Below are 20,733 nucleotides of genomic sequence, written 5' to 3'. Positions count from 1 at the left end.
GCTGTGAAATACAATTACAGTAGGTTTCATCATGCATTCTCTCTCTGGTTTCTATGGTGTCTCAGTAAGTCGGACTCAAAAATAGGGAGTAGGGTGCTATTTGGGACGCAGACACGGTCTCCAGTCTGGAAGGGTTGCTGCCGGCTGTCCCGTGGGAAGCTGTGGTTGGTTGTGCTGCTGTAGCGCTTGCCACTGTGGTGGTCTGTGCCTTGGCATTCAGCGTTCTCTTTATTAGCCACGAAGCAATGGACACACACTGCTTTTAGACTCTGTGGCTGCCTGGCATTGTGAAATGTGGCTCTGTGCTCTGCTATGAGCCAAAGTGTTCAGCACATTCAGGAATCTGGTTTGGTCAGATCCTGTGTGTTCTGGTCTGACCTTTCTGCTCAAAGAACTATTAAGTCCACTTATTTAATATTTTTCCTATGAGGCTTCATTCAAATCTATTCGCACTGTATCCCTCCCGATAGGCTTTAGCCATATCTGGTTTGTTTTAATGGGGTGCTTTGGGACAAGGTTTGATTTGTGGTTAGGCGTTGACCCTCAGGTTTGAGGTGTGTGTATGACGGCCCTTGCTGTCTGTGTTGTGGCTGGTTACACACATCCTGTTTTGCTCTGGTCTGTCTCTCGACCCATGAGTAACCTAGGTCTGTGTGTTCAGTAATAGAGTCATGGTGTGTGTGCCCCCAAGTGCCTGGCAGCCAGGCAGGCGCGATGGGATCAGTCCATCTGGCCTGGGCTCACCCTGGCTGCTCATAGCCCTGGTAACTGATCTGGACCTTAGGCGGCAGCACCACAGAGCACAGCTACTTTCCACTATTGACTTTCTTCCTGATCCCCAGAGAGGAGCGGCCCTGTAGCCGTCCCACTATCAGCCTCACCCTCCCCATCCCTCCAAAGCCTGGTGTCCCTGGTCTGTCATGGCTTTAACTCAATTAGTCTTTCAGTGATTCCCTGCAACCTATCCCCTTGTCTCCTTCGCAAACCCATCAGACCTTCTCCAATGGGGGTTGAGAAGATGTGCAGAATCAAGGATTTATGAATTTAGAGCCCTGGTGTCCCAGGTCTGGTTGTTCTTGTGGGATTTTGGCCAAAACCAAGCATGCCAGCTGCTACCCCTGTCCCCCTGCCCTGGCTAAACTAATCCATACGCCCCTCTATGCCCCAGGACAAAGGGGGCTCAGTGGGCACAGGGGCAGACAATGGGGCCCTGTCTGTTACCTTTTAATCCTCAGATTACTCACTGACAACCAGCACACACACCTCCCCTCTGCCATCTCCCACCCTGCGAGAACATTCAGCCCCATTCGCGCCTTGTCCTGACGAGACCCCCAGACCAAACCTGGCTCAGTGCTGCTTTGAACCTGGTCCAGTTTAACCAGATTGTGCTAGCCTCGAGTCTATTTCCTTCTTATTCCCCCCAGGCTAAATGACTAGGTTACCCCATTGTCTTATGATTTCCCTTAACACTACCTTGTTAGGCTATCCCATCTGACTTCCCCCAAGGCTAATTGGCTACACTAACTATCCACTTAGCCTGTAGCGTGACTCGCCACAGTCTTATCCTCCTCATCCCGTTATCGAGTGCTTTGAAGTCACTTAGCACATCTCCATGCCCCCCTATGGAATTAATTAACATTAACGTGTGGTTTAAGTACACAGTCCAGCTAATGAATTGTTTAGCCAATGCTTCGTGTCCATCCTATATGTCAGGAATTGAATTGTTAAGCCAATGCTTCGTGTCCATCCTATATGTCAGGGACAGCAGCTCTAATTCTGGAGGGCTGTAGCGCTTGCAGGACACATACTTCAGCCAAGCAATCAACTAATTATGGTCTTTCATTAGACCAGGATAGGGTTTATTCATAGGAGCTGGACTGGAACAGGAGCATGCACACACTGCAGTCCTCCATGACTTGGAGATGTCCACTACTGATCCATAGAATAGCTTAGAAGCATCTTTGTTCTCTCCGTATATCTGTGGTCTACCCAAGTTGGCAAAGGGGCCTTGTGSCCCGGTGTCTCCAACGGGGTCTGCCCCAGCCTCATCAGTCATCCAGGAAGTGGGACTGTGCAGACACATCATACAGGTCTTTGTCTAGAGTTAACAAGCTTTGTGGTGCGCCAACTATACATGGGGAGGGGCTTCCAGAAGACCCCTAGTGCAGAGGACACCCAGTGAGGGGTGGGGTGATGCAAGAAAGGGSCGCTTGGTGGGGTAGAGTTCCGCTACCCGACCTGAGCTCGACGGACCCCGACATTATACATCGGGTTAGGGCCTGTTTATTCATCAGTAACTAGGGTATGGGCAGGGTGTCACTAAATTGACCTCTAACATTTTGAAGCTGAGCCAGTCGCTTGTGCTCTGCTGCGCAGTACAGTCATGTATGACTAGGATCATAACGATGTTCCTTGCGTATTGTCGGAGTTTACAGCTAACTGCTCTCATGTCTCTTCATTGAGCAGAGCAGCCCAAGTGGAGCCCTTGCTATGGTTACTCACTGACTCAGAGTGCAGGGAGCTTGTGTCAGATGGAGAGTAGCAGCTAATGGGTTTACTAATGGAGGAAGTCTTTTCTGATTTTGGGCCGGGCCTTAAACTTGGCAGAAACAATAGGGCCTGAATGTCTTGGGCATGGTTAGGGTTTGGGGGGCTTAAAATACATGCCCGTGCAGGGCTCCAGTAGGGGGTCCCATGTTTTGGATTGTACCCTAAGACATTTAATGCTGGCTGGCTTGGGGAACCTGTGTGTTTTGTTTTTGATTAGCCATAGAGGGATTTGATAGGTCATTTTTGAGATTTGATTTGTCATTGTCATGGGTTTTAGGCTTCAATTCTGTCTCCAACTGAAATGAGCACTACCTCTTCAGTGTACTGCCACTGCCAGATGAGATGACATGGGCTTCAGTTAGTAGCGATGGCTTTTCAGGTCGGCATGAGCTCATATTCCCACTGAGTAATTCCATTCCACTCTGAGTCCATTGTGCCAGTGGATCTGGTTAAATGGAAGGGTAAAGGTCAGTAAGCTATCCTCCATGGGAGAGTTTCTCCTGTTGAGATGCCTCATAGGAGATCAGCACCCTGCCCTCACCCTCAGGTCACTGTGAAGAGCCTGCCATCATAGGGTGTGCATGGGAAGGCAGCGGTGCGTAGCGGTGCATAGCTTCATTGGGAGAGCCCACAGTAGTGTGTGTGCGTTGTCCAACATGGCCTGTTTTTGTTACGGAGTGGCTGCGGATCTGGCTTTTTCAGGATCTTCAGTCTACAGCACTGAAAGATTCTGTGCATGTATATATTCTCTACGCTTGGAGAAGAGGCTACTCGGGCGACGCATATGTAACAATTGCTTAACACTATGGGTACTGTATGTTTAAGCTTAAACTCTATTGGACCAGTTAGGTTCGCTACTGGAGCAGTAGTGAGAAATGAAAACCACACAACTGAATAATTTAGGAAAAGAATGCCGGCTTGTATTTTGTAAATAAAAACACTTACAAAATAAATGAATCACTTTGAGTAAATATTTATGTGAAATTTGTACAATGAGCTCAATATCAATGAAATGCATCAACTTTACAACACACTTAGATATCGGCCATATATTCTGCCTATAGTTTACTAGGGTGCACCCAACTCTGAATACTGTGATCTTGCAGACACTGATTCAGCTTTGATCAAACTTTATTAAACGAGCACCATTCCACTGAGTAGCTTGTTCTCTGCACCTAAAGAGAATATACACGTATGCAGAAGCTCTGGATCTTTGAGAGCAGCAGACTAAAGATCCTGAAAAAGTCGGCTCGGCAACCATCGCCTTTTTGTTATCAGACGCCAGCAGGGACTGTGAAGGAAATGCTAGTGCCTCTCTCTCCCTCACTGTGTCCCAGAATGAATTCTTTGGAGTAGAGCTGTGTTTTGTGTGTGTGGTTTCCTGCCTCTTTTGCAGTGTGTGGAAGAAGGCGGCAGTTGTGATTCGAGTGCGTTGGGATGTGAACAACCCGCCCCCCAGTTGGGTCTGCCGAGGACATCACTCACTCACACGCTTTGGCACTTGCGACCCCTACCCTTATTAAACCCTGCCTACTAGCCTATATAGAGCCCACTGCAGCCTCCATATAGGATCTTATCATAATCTCATGCTGCACTTGACACAACCAAAGCCTCCTTGAAGGTAACATTGCTCACTGTTGCCCCTAGTGGCCGGTTTCCACGTCATCTCCTGACGTCCTCAGACATGGATGGATGTCGAATACCGACTTGCATCACTAGTGACCTGCCTGGTTTGCTTTTGTTGATTCGCTGTATTTTCAAAATTGAGAGCACGGACTCCCATGTCTATGACAATTGCATCTTTCATTTAGTTGAGAAGGACTGAGACAGCCATGCAACTGGGTTGAGAACAGAGCTGGGCTCATATGCTCAGCAGAGCCTCCCCTGTCATTACGCTGTGAGTAATGACTATCTTGTGTTGGTGGATTTCATCAGGAGATTGGATCTCTCTGCGTGCCATGTTTTCTGAGTGTTCTGTGGTGATGCAGCAGAACTCTGCAACACTGCCTTATATGGGCAGAAGAAGCAACAGTCTTACGCTCTCTCCACACCCCACACACACTTCACCCCATCCTTCACCCTTCCATCACCAATCCTAAGAGTTCATTCAACTTCCCCTTCTTACTAAATATATTGGCTCCCTCTTTGGACAGGCTGGCAGTCTAGATAGGCCAGTTCTGGCTTTCCCTGCTCAACTATCCCCCCCCCCCCCCCCCCCCCCCCCTCCCCCTCGGTGGATAGGAAGTATATAGGAGGCTGTGTTCTCATGCTGTTGGTAGGTTAATGACTTGGGTCATTCATTAGGCACTCAATGGAAGAAAATGGACTGACAAGGGGAAGGATTACCTGAACCAGCATTTCTTATTGGTCAAGTTTTCATTTTCCATTGCAAAATGCTTTGCTACGATTTTCCCTAATGAAGATGACCCGTGTGTGTGTGTTTGTGTGTGTGTGTGTGTGTGTGTGTGTGTGTGTGTGTCTGCTTTGGTCAAAATGCGTTGTAACTTCTGGTGAACTTGGTCAGTTGTTGACTTTGACTAGTGACTGCCCCTTTCCTGTCTGCAGGGAACTGGTCCAATAATGAAGTTCTATGTAGGAAACCCCCTTCCCTAATAAACCCCTCCTTCTCCAATACTCTTTTCTCCTACAAAACTCCTGTCTTTCTAAAGCCTCTCCACTCTCTCCCTTATCCACCCTCCTTTCCTGTCATACCCCTTTATATATATATATATATATATATATATATATATATATATATATATATATATATACACACACACACTGAATGAAGCCTGTGTTTCCTTTGGCCAGAGCCCCAGTACTTCGGAGGCCTCCACATAGCAAGGCCTCACTCAGTCAGACAGCAGTCCATTAATGAATAACCAGAGACTGAGGCCCCTGTTTGTCGAACACCCATGGTGCTATACAGCTCAGTTACACCATAGTCTCTACCATCCAGGCCCAGTTTAGCTAGCAGACGCTGTGTTAAATGCTCAATTGGGTTGTCTCTGTCAGGCACAGGGGCAGTCAGGGAAGGTTGGTCACAGACACAGGGTTTGCTTTGGCAGTGCAGTCTAAAATGGAGGTCTATTGTTCACAGTCTTGTAGTCAAAGATGATGCAAGTACTCTGTACAGCACAGTGGAATCAGAAGAATGCTTAATCTGACCGTCCCCTGTGCTCTCTCACACAGTTTATATACTGAACAAAAATATAAATGCTAAAATGTCAAAGATTTGACTAAGTCACAGTTCATATAAGGAAGTAATTCAATTTAAATGAATAAATTAGGCCCTAATCTATGGATTTCACAGGACTGGGAATACAGATATGCATCTGTTGATCTCAGATAAAGTAGTGGTGTGAATCAGAAAACCAGTTGGTATCTGGTGTCACCACCATTTGCCTCATGCAGTGTGACACCTCTCCTTCGCATAGTTGATCAGGCTGTTGATTGTGGCCTGTGGAATGTTGTCCCACTCCCCTTCAATGGCTGTGCCAAGTTGCTGGATATCGGCGGGAACTGGAATACACTGTTGATCCAAAGCATCCCAAACAAAACTCTGGTAACACCTGTGGTGGACATTCCTGCATTCAACATGCCAATTGCACACTCCCTAAAAACTGGAGACGTCTGTGGCGTTGTGTAACACAACTGCACATTTTTAGGGGCTTTTTATCATCCCCAGCACAAGGTGCAACTGTGTAATGATCATGCTGTTTAATCAGCCTCTTTATATGCCACACCTGTCAGGTGGATGGATAATCCACCTGACAGGTGTGGATTTACTTGTTTTAGAGAAATAAGCTTCTTGTGCATATGGAAAATGTCTGGGTTCTTTTATTTCAGCTCATGAAACATGGGACCAACTATTCAGTGTATATATTCGTACACACCCTTCCTGTGACAGCTGTTTATAGGCTGCTACCCTGAGGAGCCTGACAGGCAGAGCTGGAATGTGGACGGGGTGGCTCGGCTCACCGACAGACGCCCTGGCCCGAGCTCTCCCCAGGCATTCCAGCACATGTGCACACGACACTGGGCCTCAACCTCAAACCTTTAGGGCAGATTTATCATTGAAACACCCCTCATATTTCCCCTCTGCACTCTCCCCGTTCACCTCCCTCTGTGAGCTAGCAGAGAGAATAATCTATTTTTCACCTGTGGTTAAGACTGTTATGACACTAAGCTGACATCAGTAACACCCCCAGCATCCATCCCAACCCTTGCTCTTTTTCTCTTTCGTTCTCCCTGTAGTCCGACTGCATTTCCAACCCACTCTCAACACCGCTAAATCCCCCTCTGTTTGTATTAAAGGAGTATTATAAGTGACCCATTTTGCTGTGCGGCTAAAACATGGCTGGCACTGTAGGATGATTGCAGACAGCTGTAATTAAACTGCAAGAAAAAAAGAGAGTGGGCGAGAGAGGGGGGGGTGAGTTAGAAGATGCAACGCAGCAAAGATGAGACGGAGACAGGGGCAGCGAGTTTCTTCCGTCTAGACAGCCCACCCCACAGGCTTACGATGGCAGCGTTAACCACACACCCAGAGAATAACAGACAACTTGCAGAGTTTGTTTTCCTGGACACTAGTTATTATCCAGTCACTGTTGTCAGACTGCAGCCCGGGAGCAATTTCCAACCGGCTTATGAATTTGCATACTTCCAACACATGGTAATTGTTGCCAGGGGCATTGAGCTAATTGCGATATTAGCTGCAGCGCTAGCTGGAAAGTAAGCATGCTGTGTCCTGAATATGGTATTAGCCTTTTTTTTTTTTTTTTTACTGGTATTTGTTATGCAAATGAATGGAGGGGAGCACAATGGCTCATTATTTCATAAAAATGCATGACGTCTTTCATATCTATCAACRGTGCAGTTTATTCTATCGTTTTTTTTGGTGGGCGTTCCCCTTTTAATCATTCCAATTGCAAATCTATGCTAAGACTTGGCCAGGGATATGGAAAGCAGCTCAGAAATTCCCAGAGAATTTGTCACGAGGACATTTTGGTGATGAGGGGTTTTAAGAAAGATGCCGTGCAATAGTTTCAAATAGGACAAACTACAGCTAGCTTCTCTGACGCAGAGGAGTCTCTAACACCCTCACTAATCGCCTTGCTACAGTTCAACAAAGCCCTTGATATGCATGTGTAGGGTTTTAGTGACGCCATCATGCCACCTACCACTACCCAGAGGTCGGCTCAGTTCATGGTAAGGAATGCGATACAGGCTGCACTTTGGTAAGCCCCTGGCATTAGTGGTTAAGTCAGCAGCCACTGGCATTTGCTGGACCTGCGATGGGCACAAGTAAAGCCAGGCCAGTGCCCATTCTGCCCAAGGCCAAAACATCCCCCTTTTATCCTGCTGCTGTCCACCGAACGCGGATACAGCGACGGCGCGTTAAATCCGACTCCTGCCCGGCCCACTGGCGCTGCCCGCTGGATTTACTTAGCTGGCAGTCGTCCCTCTCTGACGTCCCTCATCCCGCTATCTCCCTAATGCATCACTACATTGGTGTCAGAGCCCATCCAAATGCAGTAGCCGCATTGTTTGAAACACTGAGTATTGAGTTGAACTTGTGATATTGTGAAGAGATTACAAATTAGTAAATTAAGTTTAGCCATGTTTCCTCCCCAAATTAGATTGATGATAATGCTCAATGTACTAGGTCCTGGTGAAACTCTACTGGCCTCTAACTCATGGACAATAATCCAAACTTGATTCAGCCAAGTCATTGATAACAAATTCTGTTTCACAAAAACCTCTTGGGCATCAAGAGTTGAAGTATGCTATAATATATATATATATATATATATATAGCATTGAATAATGTAGAGATCTGTAAGAATAGCTAGCAGCTCTGGTGTAGGCCTGCTCAGTTGACTGAAGGCTGCAAACTTGGCCCCTCTCCTCATGGTGCCTTTATCCTCCCTGGCCCCTCTCTTGCTCTGTGCTGTAGATATGTAACAGAAGAGAGGAGAAAAGGGAGGTGGCGGCGAACAGCCTTTCTGCCTGCAGTTAGAGCCAGAAGGACGAGGAGAGGAAAAGCACTGAAGGCTTTTTGTTTGTCCTCTCTGGTTGAAGTAGGGGTCAGACCATTGGTTTGGAGGGAGAGATTGAGGGGTGCATGTGTTTCGGGGGAGGGGTGTTGGTATTAGTTCTATTGGCCGTCTGCTATCAAACTGGCCCAGCGAGTTCCACAGGATCCCCGCAAGTGATCTGTTTGTTAATTTGCCTTTTAGTCCAGTCATTTGCCAATTGACCGGACTAAAAGGCTGTTAGGCCTCGTGTCACTCAAACAGGCCAAGGCCAAACGGTATTGAAGGAAAGAAATTCCTCTGTAAACATAAAAATGTGTGAATAAGTAGCAAACTGAGGTTTGTGTGGAGAGTTGGGGACAAGGTGTTCCACTCTATGGTATGTGTCGATGTTAATACAGTTGAAGTCGGAAGTTTACATATACCTTAGCCAAATACATTTAAACTCAGTTTTTCACAATTCCTGACATTTAATCCTAGTAAAAAGTCCCTGTCTTAGATCAGTTTATTTTTAAGAATGTGAAATGTCAGAATAATAGTAGAGAGAATGAATTATTTCAGCTTTTATTTCTTTCATCACATTCCCAGTGGGTCAGAAGTTTACATACACTCAATTGGTATTTGGTAGCATTGCCTTTAAATTGTTTAACTTGGGTCAAATGTTTCAGGTAGCCTTCCACAAGCTTCCCACAATAAGTTAGGTGAATTTTGGCCCATTCCTCCTGACAGAGCTGGTGTAACTGAGTCAGGTTTGTAAGCTTCCTTGCTCGCACACGCTTTTTCAGTTCTGCCCACAATTTCTATAGGATTGAGGTCAAGTCTTTGTGATGGCCACTCCAATACCTTGACTTTGTTGTCCTTAAGCCAATTTGCCACAACTTTGGAAGTATGCTTGGGGTCATTGTCCATTTGGAAGACCCATTTGGACCAAGCTTTAACTTCCTGACTGATGTCTTGAGATGTTGCTTCAATATATCCACATTTTCCTCCCTCATAATGCCACCTATTTTGTGAAGTGCACCAGTCTCTCCTGCAGCAAAGCACCCCCACAACATGAAGCTGCCACCCCCGTGCTTCACGGTTGGGATTGTGGTGTTCGGCTTGCGAGCATCCCCCTTTTCCTCCAAACATAACGATGGTCATTATGGCCAAACAGTTCTATTTTTTTTTCATCAGACCAGAGGACATTTCTCCAAAAAGTACGATCTTTGTCCCCATGTGCAGTTGCAGACTGTAGTCTGGCTTTTTTATGGTGGTTTTGAAGCAGTGACTTATTCCTTGCTGAGCGGCCTTTCAGGTTATATCGATATAGGACTCGTTTTACTGTGGATATAGATACTTTCGTACCTGTTTCCTCCAGCATCTTACAAGGTCCTTTGCTGTTGTTCTGGGATTGATTTGCACTTTTTGCACCACAGTACGTTCATCTCTTAGGAGACAGAACACGTCTCCTTCCTGAGCGGTATGACGGCTGCGTGGTCCCATGGTGTGTATACTTGCGTACTATTGTTTGTACAGATGAACGTGGTATCTTCAGGTGTTCGGAAATTGCTCCCAAGGATGAACCAGACTTGTGGAGGTCTACAATTTATTTTCTGAGGTCTTGGCTGATTTCTTTTGAAACGGGAAACCTTGATGTCAAGCAAAGAGGCACTGAGTTTGAAGGTTGGCCTTGAAATACATCCACAGGTACACCTCCAGTTGACTCAAATGATGTCAATTAGCCTATCAGAAGCTTCTAAAGCAATGACATCATTTTCTGGTATTTTCCAAGCTGTTTAAAGGCAGTCAACTTAGTGTATGTAAACTTCTGACCCACTGGAATTGTGATACAGTGAATTGTAAGTGAAATAATCTCTGTAAACAGTTGTTGGAAAAATGATTTGTCCTAACCGACTTGCCAAAACTATAGTTTGTTAACAAGAAATTTGTGGAGTGGTTGAAAATGAGTTTTAATGACGCCAACCTAAGTGTATGTTAACTTCCGACTTCAACTGTAAGTAACTGAATAGAGTTGCTGCTTGGCCTCTATAGGTTTCTCCATCTGCTCCACTGAAGTTTCAGTCAAAAACTATTAATGATGACATCAGTCAGATGGCTTCTGCGTAAATGTTACTGCTCTCCCAGTCCCTTCCTCTTCCATTCCTCTCTCCCTTCCCCCTCTTGCTCTCCCTTCCTTTTCTTCCGTTGCTCCCTTAACTTACCCTCTCTTTGTTACGCTCTCCCTCTTTTCTTCTTCCCCTCCTTCCTTTTCCATCTCTTGCACCCCCCCCCCCTCTCACTCTTGCTCTCTTCTGCGTGTGCTCCTCTCTCTCGCGCTCTCTTCCTCCTCTCTTGCCAAGCCTGTTTGTTGAGCTCCAAACACAGATTTCTGCCCAGACCATCTGTTGACTGAACATATCTTAGAGCGTATCGAGGGGGTAGAGTAGTGGAAAGAGGAACAAGTGGCTAAGAAAAAAAGGAGTGAGGGAATGGGGGGGATACTGGAGAAAAATGAACTATTGTTGTTGGTGCTGGGGTAGAAGGGCAGTTGGACAGGGGGAGCTTGGAGGAGTGGGTGGGAGGGCTGGTGGTGGAAAGTAGAGTATATGAGAAAAAGCAGCAATGGGGAGAGGAGGCCACGTTGCTTGGGAAAGCAGCCTGCCAGGGTTCGAGGTGCTCCAGCAAGGCTAATGAGCTCCAGATCCTGCTCATCCCCCCCAAATGTCCATCCACGCTCTACATTTGTTTCACACAGTGTTGTCCATTGAGGCCTCCCAGAACCAGCGTTTGACTTTTCTTAGTAATCGCTGGCTGTCATTGTGGTCAGTATCTGGGCAGCAGAATCACAAACAAATGGGACATGTGGTCCTGGTTTTCCTGTCTCCGTCTCGGTCTGTCAATTGCAAGGCCTTACGGTCTCTCCCTCACTCTCAATATATGCTGGAGGACATTTTGTTTTCTCTTATTGCATGTCAAACTTTTTTTAATAGTACTCTGACAGTTTTAATCATGCTTTGTTCTTAGTCTCTGTGATGCTCACATTGTATTACTATCAGACAGTGTGAGTGACTGTGCAATTTAGAAACAAATCTTCATGTTGGCTTCCCTGGCTGCTCTCCTGTTTTTCCAGTAGTTTCAAATTCCTCGGTGAGACCATGTGCCTCATGGTATTTCCGTTGGTTCTAATGTTTTTAAAATGCTACTTGTCTACGACTGCATGATTTCATGTGTGGCTATTCTGATAATATACTTGAGTTCTGCTACCAGTATTTGTAGTTCTATGATAAACAAACATGAAATGTCACCATTTCGGAATCTCTCTTCTCCCCATTCAGATCTGTGAGGTTGTTGACAGGACGTTGGTTCCACTCCGGTTTCAGTGTGTTTGTGAGCCGCTGGATCCGGTGAGTGAGACCGTTGCCGGGCCTACAAGGGATGAAACCGGATGGGGTTGCCATGGAGCCCACAGAAGCTGTAGGAGCCGAGCCCTCGGCCCAGGGGATGGCCACTGACGAGATGCCCGCCCAGCCAGCCCCTTCAACTTCCCCGTCCCCTCCATCACAGCCCGAAGACACCCAAAACACCACAGAGCAGCCTGAAAGCCATACAGCACCCCCTGCGTCCAAGGAGGCCAATGGCAAGGCAGCAYCTGACCCCAAACCCAAAGCTAAGACCGTGGGCTTGGCTAAACCACGGCCAGGCACAGCTGGCACCAAGGCCACAACGGGTCCGGCATCAGGACCCAGCACTTCTCGTCCGGGCACGGCCCCAAGTCACATGGCCAATGGAATAAAGTCCTCAGCCAGTGACCTGGCCAAGAAAGCAGCTTTGGACAAAAAGAAGACCACAGCCGGAGCACCGGCGTCAGCTGCAGCCACGAAGAGGTCCGTGGGGCCGGCCGCCGCTTCCACTGTCAGGACCCAAACTAAGGTGGCTGACAGGAAGGCTGTCGGAGTCCCCAGGTCCACCTCTGCTACCAGGCCAACCAACGCTACATGGACTGCGGCGATGGGTCCTGGCAGTCCAACGAGGAGACCTCCTGCTGCTGGTCCCATTAATGGGGCCGGGGCCAGACCCAAAACCACAGGTGAGGACTATGCACACACAAACATACTGCCGAGTATTTAGTCTTGTTAATCATGTTTTGGTTAGACAGCTTTTTGTTTTCCTTTGTCCCGTGTTGAGTCTAGTTAGTTACTGTCCTATGTATTTTAGAGCTCACACAAACCCACCTGTGCTTGGCTGCAGACACATTTGCTCTCAACTCCTACTACACCAATCCTTCATCCCAGTCCTCTGTCCTCACTCCCACCCCTCATCTTCATTCCACCTTTTTCCTCCCCCATCTCTCTCTTCATGCACTTTCTCATTCGCTCTCCCTCTCCTCTAGCTTCCAGACTTGCAGCTTCAGCTGCCCCCAAGCCTTCCAGCACTTCAGCCACGGCCAAACCCGATAGGACGACGGTTTCCAAGACAACCAGGTAAGGCAGCCTATCCCGTGACTGCACCACCACCGGGAATGCAAAGTGATTTACGGGCCAGTGACATTTGTGAACAGCACCGGGCATGCAAAGTGATTTACCGGGCAGTGACATTTGTGGCTGGCAGATGCTCATTTGAATGAACTCGAGGGGGGAAAACCCAGGCACTGTTTATAGTTTAAAAAACCTCTCCCCTCACATACACAACACATAATGCAATCCCCCAAGATCTGAGGAGCCGCTTCGCACAAAAGGCATCACTCGACAAATCAGATCAGTGAACGACTTGTTTTGCGAGGAGCTTAAATTGAGTATCGATGTAAAGTGGCCATTGTGTGTCCTGCCGGTCTGTTATTGGATTAGGTTTCCCACTGTCTCAAATGGCATTCCATATTATAATTTGCACTACTGTTGACCAGAGAATTATGGGTCCTGGTCAAAGTAGTACGGTGCCATTTGGGACGCAGCCCTAGTCTACTGAGTCACACTAACAGAAATAAATAAATAGACAGAAGAGAACTCTTTCACACTGCCCCAGTCAGCACCACAGTGTTACTGAATAACATGGGTTATTGCCCCCAGGGCAGGAGTTATTCACTGGGGCTCTGGTCGCGCTCTCGCTGGGATGTTCCAGCAACTCTACGGGTGTGTCTCAGTAATGGTCTAAAGTGGCTACCATATCCCTTGATGGAGACAAGGTTGTTTTAGACCGGGTATTCCCAAACTGGGGTACGCGCAATGCCAACGGCGGTACGCCAAATAAAAATGTGATTCACATTTAAATATATATATATATATATATATATATATATAATTTGTTTTTTTTCTTCAGAAGGTTGTCTTGCACATTTTAATTTATATTTTTTTAACGGAGCTATACATTTGAGTGAGGTTTTTTTGTCTCCTGAGTAGCCTTGTTTCACTGACAAAAATAAAATTAAACCATCTAGTGTTCAGCAAAATAACACAATGTCAAATATAGGTAGCCTAGTCAAATAATTAACATCCAATCACATTAACAGTTACACTCTCGAGGGAAACTTCACTCTTGCGCGGACATTTAGAAACAAAACATGACAATTTGAAAAATAAGCCACGGGAGATTTTTGAGCGAGAATAAAGACGGCTTTCGAGTAGTAAGACATGTATAAAAGCAACAGATACCATTAATAAGAAGGGGCTAGACGAGTCTTATATGGTGACCTACCGAGTGGCTAGGACAGGCAAGCCCCATACTATTGTGGAGGACTTTATTCTTCCTGCTGCCGCAGATCTGTCTGGGACAATGCGGGGGGGAAAGCCCCCCCAAAAATATACAGACAATTCCTTCATCAAACAATACTATTTCACGACGCATCAGTGACATGGCAGGAGATGTTTTGAAACAATTACTGCTTAGCATACAAACCAGTAAATTATATGCGTTACAGCTGGATGAGTCAACAGACCCAGCGGGCCTGGCACAGCTCCTGGTATGTCTGTTACGTTTATGGGGGTCAATTAAGGAAGACATCCTCTTCTGCAAACCACTGGAAATCAGGACATGAGAGAATATTTGTAAAGTACTGAACAGCTTTGTGACAAATGGACTTCAGTGGTCAAGATGTATTAGTAACTGTACTGATGGCGCAAAAGCCATGACAGAGAGACCTAGTGGAGTAGTAACGCGCGTGCAAGCAGTTGCTCCCGATGCCACTTGGGTACACTGCAGCATCCACCGAGAGGCTCTTGCTGCCAAGAGAATGCCTGACAGCTTGAAAGACGTTTTGGACACTACAGTGAAAATGGTTAACTTTGTTAAAGCAAGGCCCCTGAACTCTAGTGTATCTTCTGCATTATGCAATGATATGGGCAGCGACCATGTAACGCTTTTACAACATACAGAKYTGCGCTGGTTATCAAGGGGCAAAGTATTGACACGTTTTTTTAAATTGAGAGACGAGCTGGGACCCCTCTACTTCATCACCCTCCCGGATCCGGTGTCCTCCTCATCAGAAAAGCTGACTAGCATAGCCTAGCCTAACGGGACAGGGATTTCATATAATATAATTTTCATGAAATCACAAGTCCAATACAGCAAATGAAAGATAAACATCTTGTGAATCCAGCCATCATTTCRGATTTTTTAAAATGTTTTACAGCGAAAACACTATGTATTTCTATTAGCTAACCACAATAGCCAAACACACAACCGCATATTTTCACCATGTTTCCACCGCATAGGTAGCTTTCACGAAACCGACAAAATAGATATAAAATTAATCACTAACCTTGAACAACTCAGATGACAGTCTTATAACATCATGTTATACAATACATTTATGTTTTGTTCGAAAATGTGCATATTTAGAGATGCAAATCGTGGTTATACATTGAATACGTAGCAACAATTGCCCAGAATGTCCGGAGATATTTTAGACACTCACCTAATCTGACCAAAGAACTCATCATAAACTTTACATAAAAATACTTGTTGTATGGCAAATGAAAGATACACTGGTTCTTAATGCAACCGCTGTGTTAGATTTAAAAAAATAACTTTACCACAACATACAGCTTGGGTTATTGTGAGACAGCTCACCAACACGGCGGAGAATAGGCATCAACATATTACACAGAAATACGAAATAACATCATAAATGTTGTCTTACTTTTGCTGAGCTTCCATCAGAATGTTGTACAAGGAGTCCTATTTCCAGAATAAATCGTTGTTTGGTTTTAGAATGTCAATTTCTTCTGTCGAATTAGCAACCTTGGCTAGCATTGTGGCGCGAACATTCCCATCTCTTGGCGCAAAGAACGGAAAATTCCAAAAGTCCCATTTAAACGTTGAATAAACTGATAAAACTCTTTGAAAAAACCTACTTTATGATGTTTCTCTCATATGTATCAAATAAAATCAGAGCTGGAGATATTCGCCATGTATACCGAACGCTTTTCAGAAGACAATGTCGAGGTCCCCCGCGCGCCGTCGAAGACAAAGAAAATACCGGACCTGTCACTCCAAGCTCTTATTCGGCCTCAGATCAAGCTAGACACCCCATTCAACCTTCCACTGCCTGTTGACATCTAGTGGAAGGCGTATGAAGTGCATACATATCGATAAACAAAAGCCAGTTGAATAGGCAGGCCCTGAAACAGAGCCTCGTTTTCAGATTTTTCACTTCCTGTWTGGAAGTTTGCTGCCAAATGAATTCTGTTTTACTCACAGATATAATTCAAACAGTTTTAGAAACTTCTGAGTGTTTTCTATCCAATAGTAATAATAATATGCATATTGTATGATCTAGAACAGAGTACGAGGCCGTTTAATTTGGGCACGATTTTTTCCAAAGTGAAAACAGCGCCCCCCCTATTGACAAGAAGTTTTAAAGTTCTCTTTACTGACCATCATTTTCACTTGTCTGACCGCTTGCATGATGACGAGTTTCTCACTCGACTGGCCTATCTGGGTGATGTTTTTTCTCACCTGAATGATCTGAATCTAGGATTACAGGGACTCTCCACAACTATATTCAATGTGCAAGACAAAATTAAGGCTATGATTAAGAAGTTGGAGCTCTGTTCTGTCTGCATTAACAAGGACATCACACAGGTCTTTCCATTATATTATTAATTTTTTTGCGTGCAAATGAACTCACGCTTATGGACAATGTCAAATGTGATATAGCAAAGCACCTTAGTGAGCTGGGTGAGCAATTACGCAGGTACTTTCCCGAAACGGACGACACAAACAACTGGATTCGTTATCCCTTTCATGTCCTGCCTCCAGTCCACTTACCGATATCTGAACAAGAGCTTCATCGAAATTGCAACGAGGTTCTGTGAAAATGTAATTTAATCAAAAGCCACTGCCAGATTTCTGGATAGGACTGCGCTGTTAAGACACTGATTCCCTTTGCAACCACGTACCTATGTGAGAGTGGATTCTCGGCCCTCACTAGCATGAAAGCTATATACAGGCACAGACTGTGTGGGAAACGATTTAAGACTGAGACTCTCTCCCAATACAACCCAACATTGCAAAGTTGTGTGCATCCTTTCAAGCACACCCTTCTCATTAACATGTGGTGAGTTATTCACAATAAATGTAAGATGGCTAAATAAGGAGCAAAATGATTGATATTAATATTTGTGCCCTAGTCCTATAAGAGCTCTTTGTCACTTCCCACAAGCCGGGTTGTAACAACTCACACTCATTCTTATGTTTTGTGTGTGTGGCAGGCTTAAAATGATGGCAAAAAAACATTTGAGTGTGCTGACCCTGGTGCTAGAGGGGGTATGCAGCTGGAGGTTGAATGTTTGAAGGGGTACAGGACTATAAAAAGTTTGGGAACCACTGTTTTAGACTATTGGGATACACCCGCTATACAGTATGGCTCCACACCTAATCTCTCGTGGACAGACTACATTAATGGTACCGTAGATCTGTCATAAGACAACGGCGCGTGAGATGATGAGCAGCGTTAGTTCTAGTGCTTTGGACAAATCAAGATTTTGCAGGTGTTTGCATCTTTTGAATTTTGGGGGTGGATATTTGGCCCATAGACTTGCCTGTAACTTGCAAAGAGAGGGTGGAGCTCTTTGTTAGAACGAAGACCGAAACCGATCTTCTCTTCTCTGCGTATGAACCCAGAACTTAGTCGAGCATCTGACCAATTGCGGAAGACTTTGGTACTGGGTTAATCACGATTACTCCACACTCAGGTCTCCACAGGACATACTGTTCAGCTCTTAGCTTCAATTTGATCTCTCTTCTCCCACTTCCTCCCTAATACTCTGCTTTTATTATGAGGTGAAATGTTGAACTGACTCAAACCAGTTTAATCTGTTCTTCCTGAAACTGGGAACACACACCACCACCCCTTCTTTAGTTAGACTAAAGACAAGTACGAGTTGTTTCTTTCAGCTGGTGTTTTGACAGGTCTGTGTTGGACTTTAAACTGGCACTACTTAAACTTGTGGAGTAGAGAGCTAGTTTTGCCTCGGTTGGTACTTAATCTCAGCCCATTTTATTAATGCATGTGTCCTTATCCTTTGAATTATGCAGATGTGGGATGATTACAGGACTTTCCCCTGAGGGAATGACACTTGTTTGGGAACATTATGACGTCGGGCTTCTTTCCTGTGTGTGATGACTTGTCAGGTGTGTGGGGGGGGGGTGATTTTTTTGGATTTTTTTTAACAACATGGAGAAGTATGTCACTGTGTGTATACAGTGCGTGTTTGACAATTAGGAGCTGTGTGTGAGATCATGCTGCTTGTGTTTGACGACAGGAGAAGCAGGTTGTGTGTGACAGCCAGACTGTCTCTCTATCCATGCTGGGCCCTGTTCCTGCCTCCCTGGGTGAGCCAGGGCTAGTGAACAGGCCTCTCCCACCCATAGCTGTGACTGCTGCTGCCCTTCCATGAGTCTATGAGCAGGGCATGCGGCACGGGGCTCATATATTAAATGTAGCATAACATTACTGTTCTGTTTCCCCACCTGCAAAAAAAATGTCAGACGGCCCATAATGCAAAACGAGATGAAAGAATGGCCTATAGTACGTTGCCCTAGTTACACATTGGCAGAGAAATAGGGTTTCCTTAAACTATTAACTTAATTGCCCTAAGGGGTGAAATAATCAATTGTACTGGATAAGAAGCAGATATCAATATATTACAGACAAACGGGTCGCAACAAAACAGAGTGAGATTGGATGGGAGCCTCAGAACAAGGGGATTGGGTAGTTTGGCAACTGGCAAGGTGAGTTATGATATTGGATTAAAGGGAAAAGGTTGTCAACTAAGTTAGCAGATGTGCTGGTAGCTTGAGGCGTCGCAGAGCTGTTTTAACACCTGGCCTCGCGTGCCATGCTTCTAGCACACACACTGCTGGGTTGTGTTCAGTAGGGCAAAAACATTTTGAAACTGTGAAAGAGGAATGTTCTACCTGAACTTGTCCCGTAACAAACGCTAAGTTTCTTTCTGTTCCAAAATGTTTTGCTACTGTGTTCCCTACTGAACATACCCCAGGTGAATGAGTCCACCAATCCCCTAATGCAGTGGTTCACAAAGTTTTTATAGTCCCGTAGCCCTTCAAACATTCAACCTACAGCTGCGTACCCCTTCTAGCACCAGGGTCAGCGTGCACCCAAATGTTGTTTTTTGCTTTCATTGTAAGCCTGCCACACACACTATACGATACATTTATTAAACCATGAGTGTGAGTTTGTCACCCAGATAGGCCAGTCGCGTGAGAAACTCGTCCTCATGCAAGCGGTCAGACAAGTGAAAATGATGGTCAGTAAAGAGAACTTTAAGCTCGTCTCTCAGTTCAAAATTTTTTGTCAATACTTTGCCCCTTGATAACCAGCGCACTTCTGTATGTTGTAAAAGCTTTACATGGTCGCTGCCCATATCATTGCATAATGCAGAAGATACACGAGAGTTCAGGGGCCTTGCTTTAACAAAGTTAACCATTTTCACTGTAGTGTCCAAAACGTCTTTCAAGCTGTCAGGCATTCTCTTGGCAGCAAGAGCCTCTCGGTGGATGCTGCAATGTACCCAAGTGGCGTTGGGAGCAACTGCTTGCACGCGTGTTACCATTCCACTAGGTCTCCCTGTCATGGCTTCTGTTCCATCAGTACAGATACCAACACATCTTGGCCACCAAAGTCCATTTGACATAAAGCTGCCGAGTACTTCACAAATATCCTATCCTGTTGTCGTCGCCCCCCCCCCATAAACGTAACGGACATGTGCCAGGCCTGCCATGTCTGTTGACGCATCCAGCTTTAACGGATGGAATTCACTAGCTAGTATGCAAAGCAGTAGTTGTTTCAAAACATCTCCTGCCATGTCACTGATGCGTTGTGAAACAGTGTTTGATGAAGGCGTTGTCTGTATAGTTTTTTTGGCCTTTTCCCCCAGCATTGTCCCAGACATATCTGTGGCAGCAGGAAGAATGATGTCCTCCACAATAGTATGGGGCTTGCCTGTCCTAGCCACTCGGTAGGTCACCATATAAGACTCTTCCAGCCCCTTCTTATTAATGGTATCTGTTGCTTTTATACATGTCTTACTACTCAAAAGTCGTCTTAATTTTCACTCAAACTCACGTGGCTTATTTTTCAAATTGGCATGTTTTGTTTCTAAATGTCTGCCCAAGAGTGACGGTTTCATCGAGTTGTGAGATGGTACTTTTGCACATATCACACACTGTGGCTGAGGAAGGCACTACTTCCAATATAAGTGAACCCCAAATCAATTTATTTCTCATCATATTTGCGCTTCTTTGATGGTCCAACGTCCCTGTCTGTTCGGGGGTGCTTTCCCGGGTAAGGGGGCAGTAGCTCTTCGGCTGCATCAGATTCACAACTGTCAGTGTCCATGCTAGCTGGGCTAACAACAAATGTAGAATTCCTAATGCTAGCATTGGATGTGCTTGTGGAAACAGGACAACTTGTCGTCGACAGGTGCAGGTGTAGTGCTGGTAGTAGTAGTAGTAGTTCTACCAGTAGACCTGGTATGTGTGTCTGACGACGTGGGCCTTTTTGAACCATTCATCAATTTTCGAGCAAATGGAATGAGCAGCAGCTACGTTTGGCCACATACGGACCGTTAGTGGATTTCTGCGAGAGTGTAAAGGTTAATYTGATTTGGATGTTAATTATTTGACTAGCTGTATTTGACATTGCTAT

The 20,733-nt window shown here is 45.6% G+C and overlaps 1 protein-coding gene across 3 annotated transcripts in view; it reads left to right on the top strand.

Moving 5' to 3' along the window:
- prr36a (proline rich 36a) overlaps nt 1–20,733 on the top strand; it is a 39,659-nt gene that overhangs the window by 3,677 nt on the left and 15,249 nt on the right. For all 3 annotated transcript variants that reach the window (XR_011473711.1, XM_023970240.2, XM_023970154.2), the window contains exons 2-3: nt 11,906–12,657; nt 12,961–13,051. Coding sequence is in view for 2 of the 3 variants with exons in the window: in XM_023970240.2 (XP_023826008.1) it covers nt 12,006–12,657; nt 12,961–13,051 (743 nt within the window). In the remaining variant the exon portion in view is untranslated. The remainder of the gene's footprint in view (nt 1–11,905; nt 12,658–12,960; nt 13,052–20,733) is intronic.

This window comes from Salvelinus sp. IW2-2015, linkage group LG1, assembly GCF_002910315.2.
Source record: "Salvelinus sp. IW2-2015 linkage group LG1, ASM291031v2, whole genome shotgun sequence".
In the NCBI taxonomy this organism is placed as follows: Eukaryota; Metazoa; Chordata; class Actinopteri; order Salmoniformes; family Salmonidae; genus Salvelinus; species Salvelinus sp. IW2-2015.
This window is presented reverse-complemented; position numbering and strand designations above follow the sequence as displayed.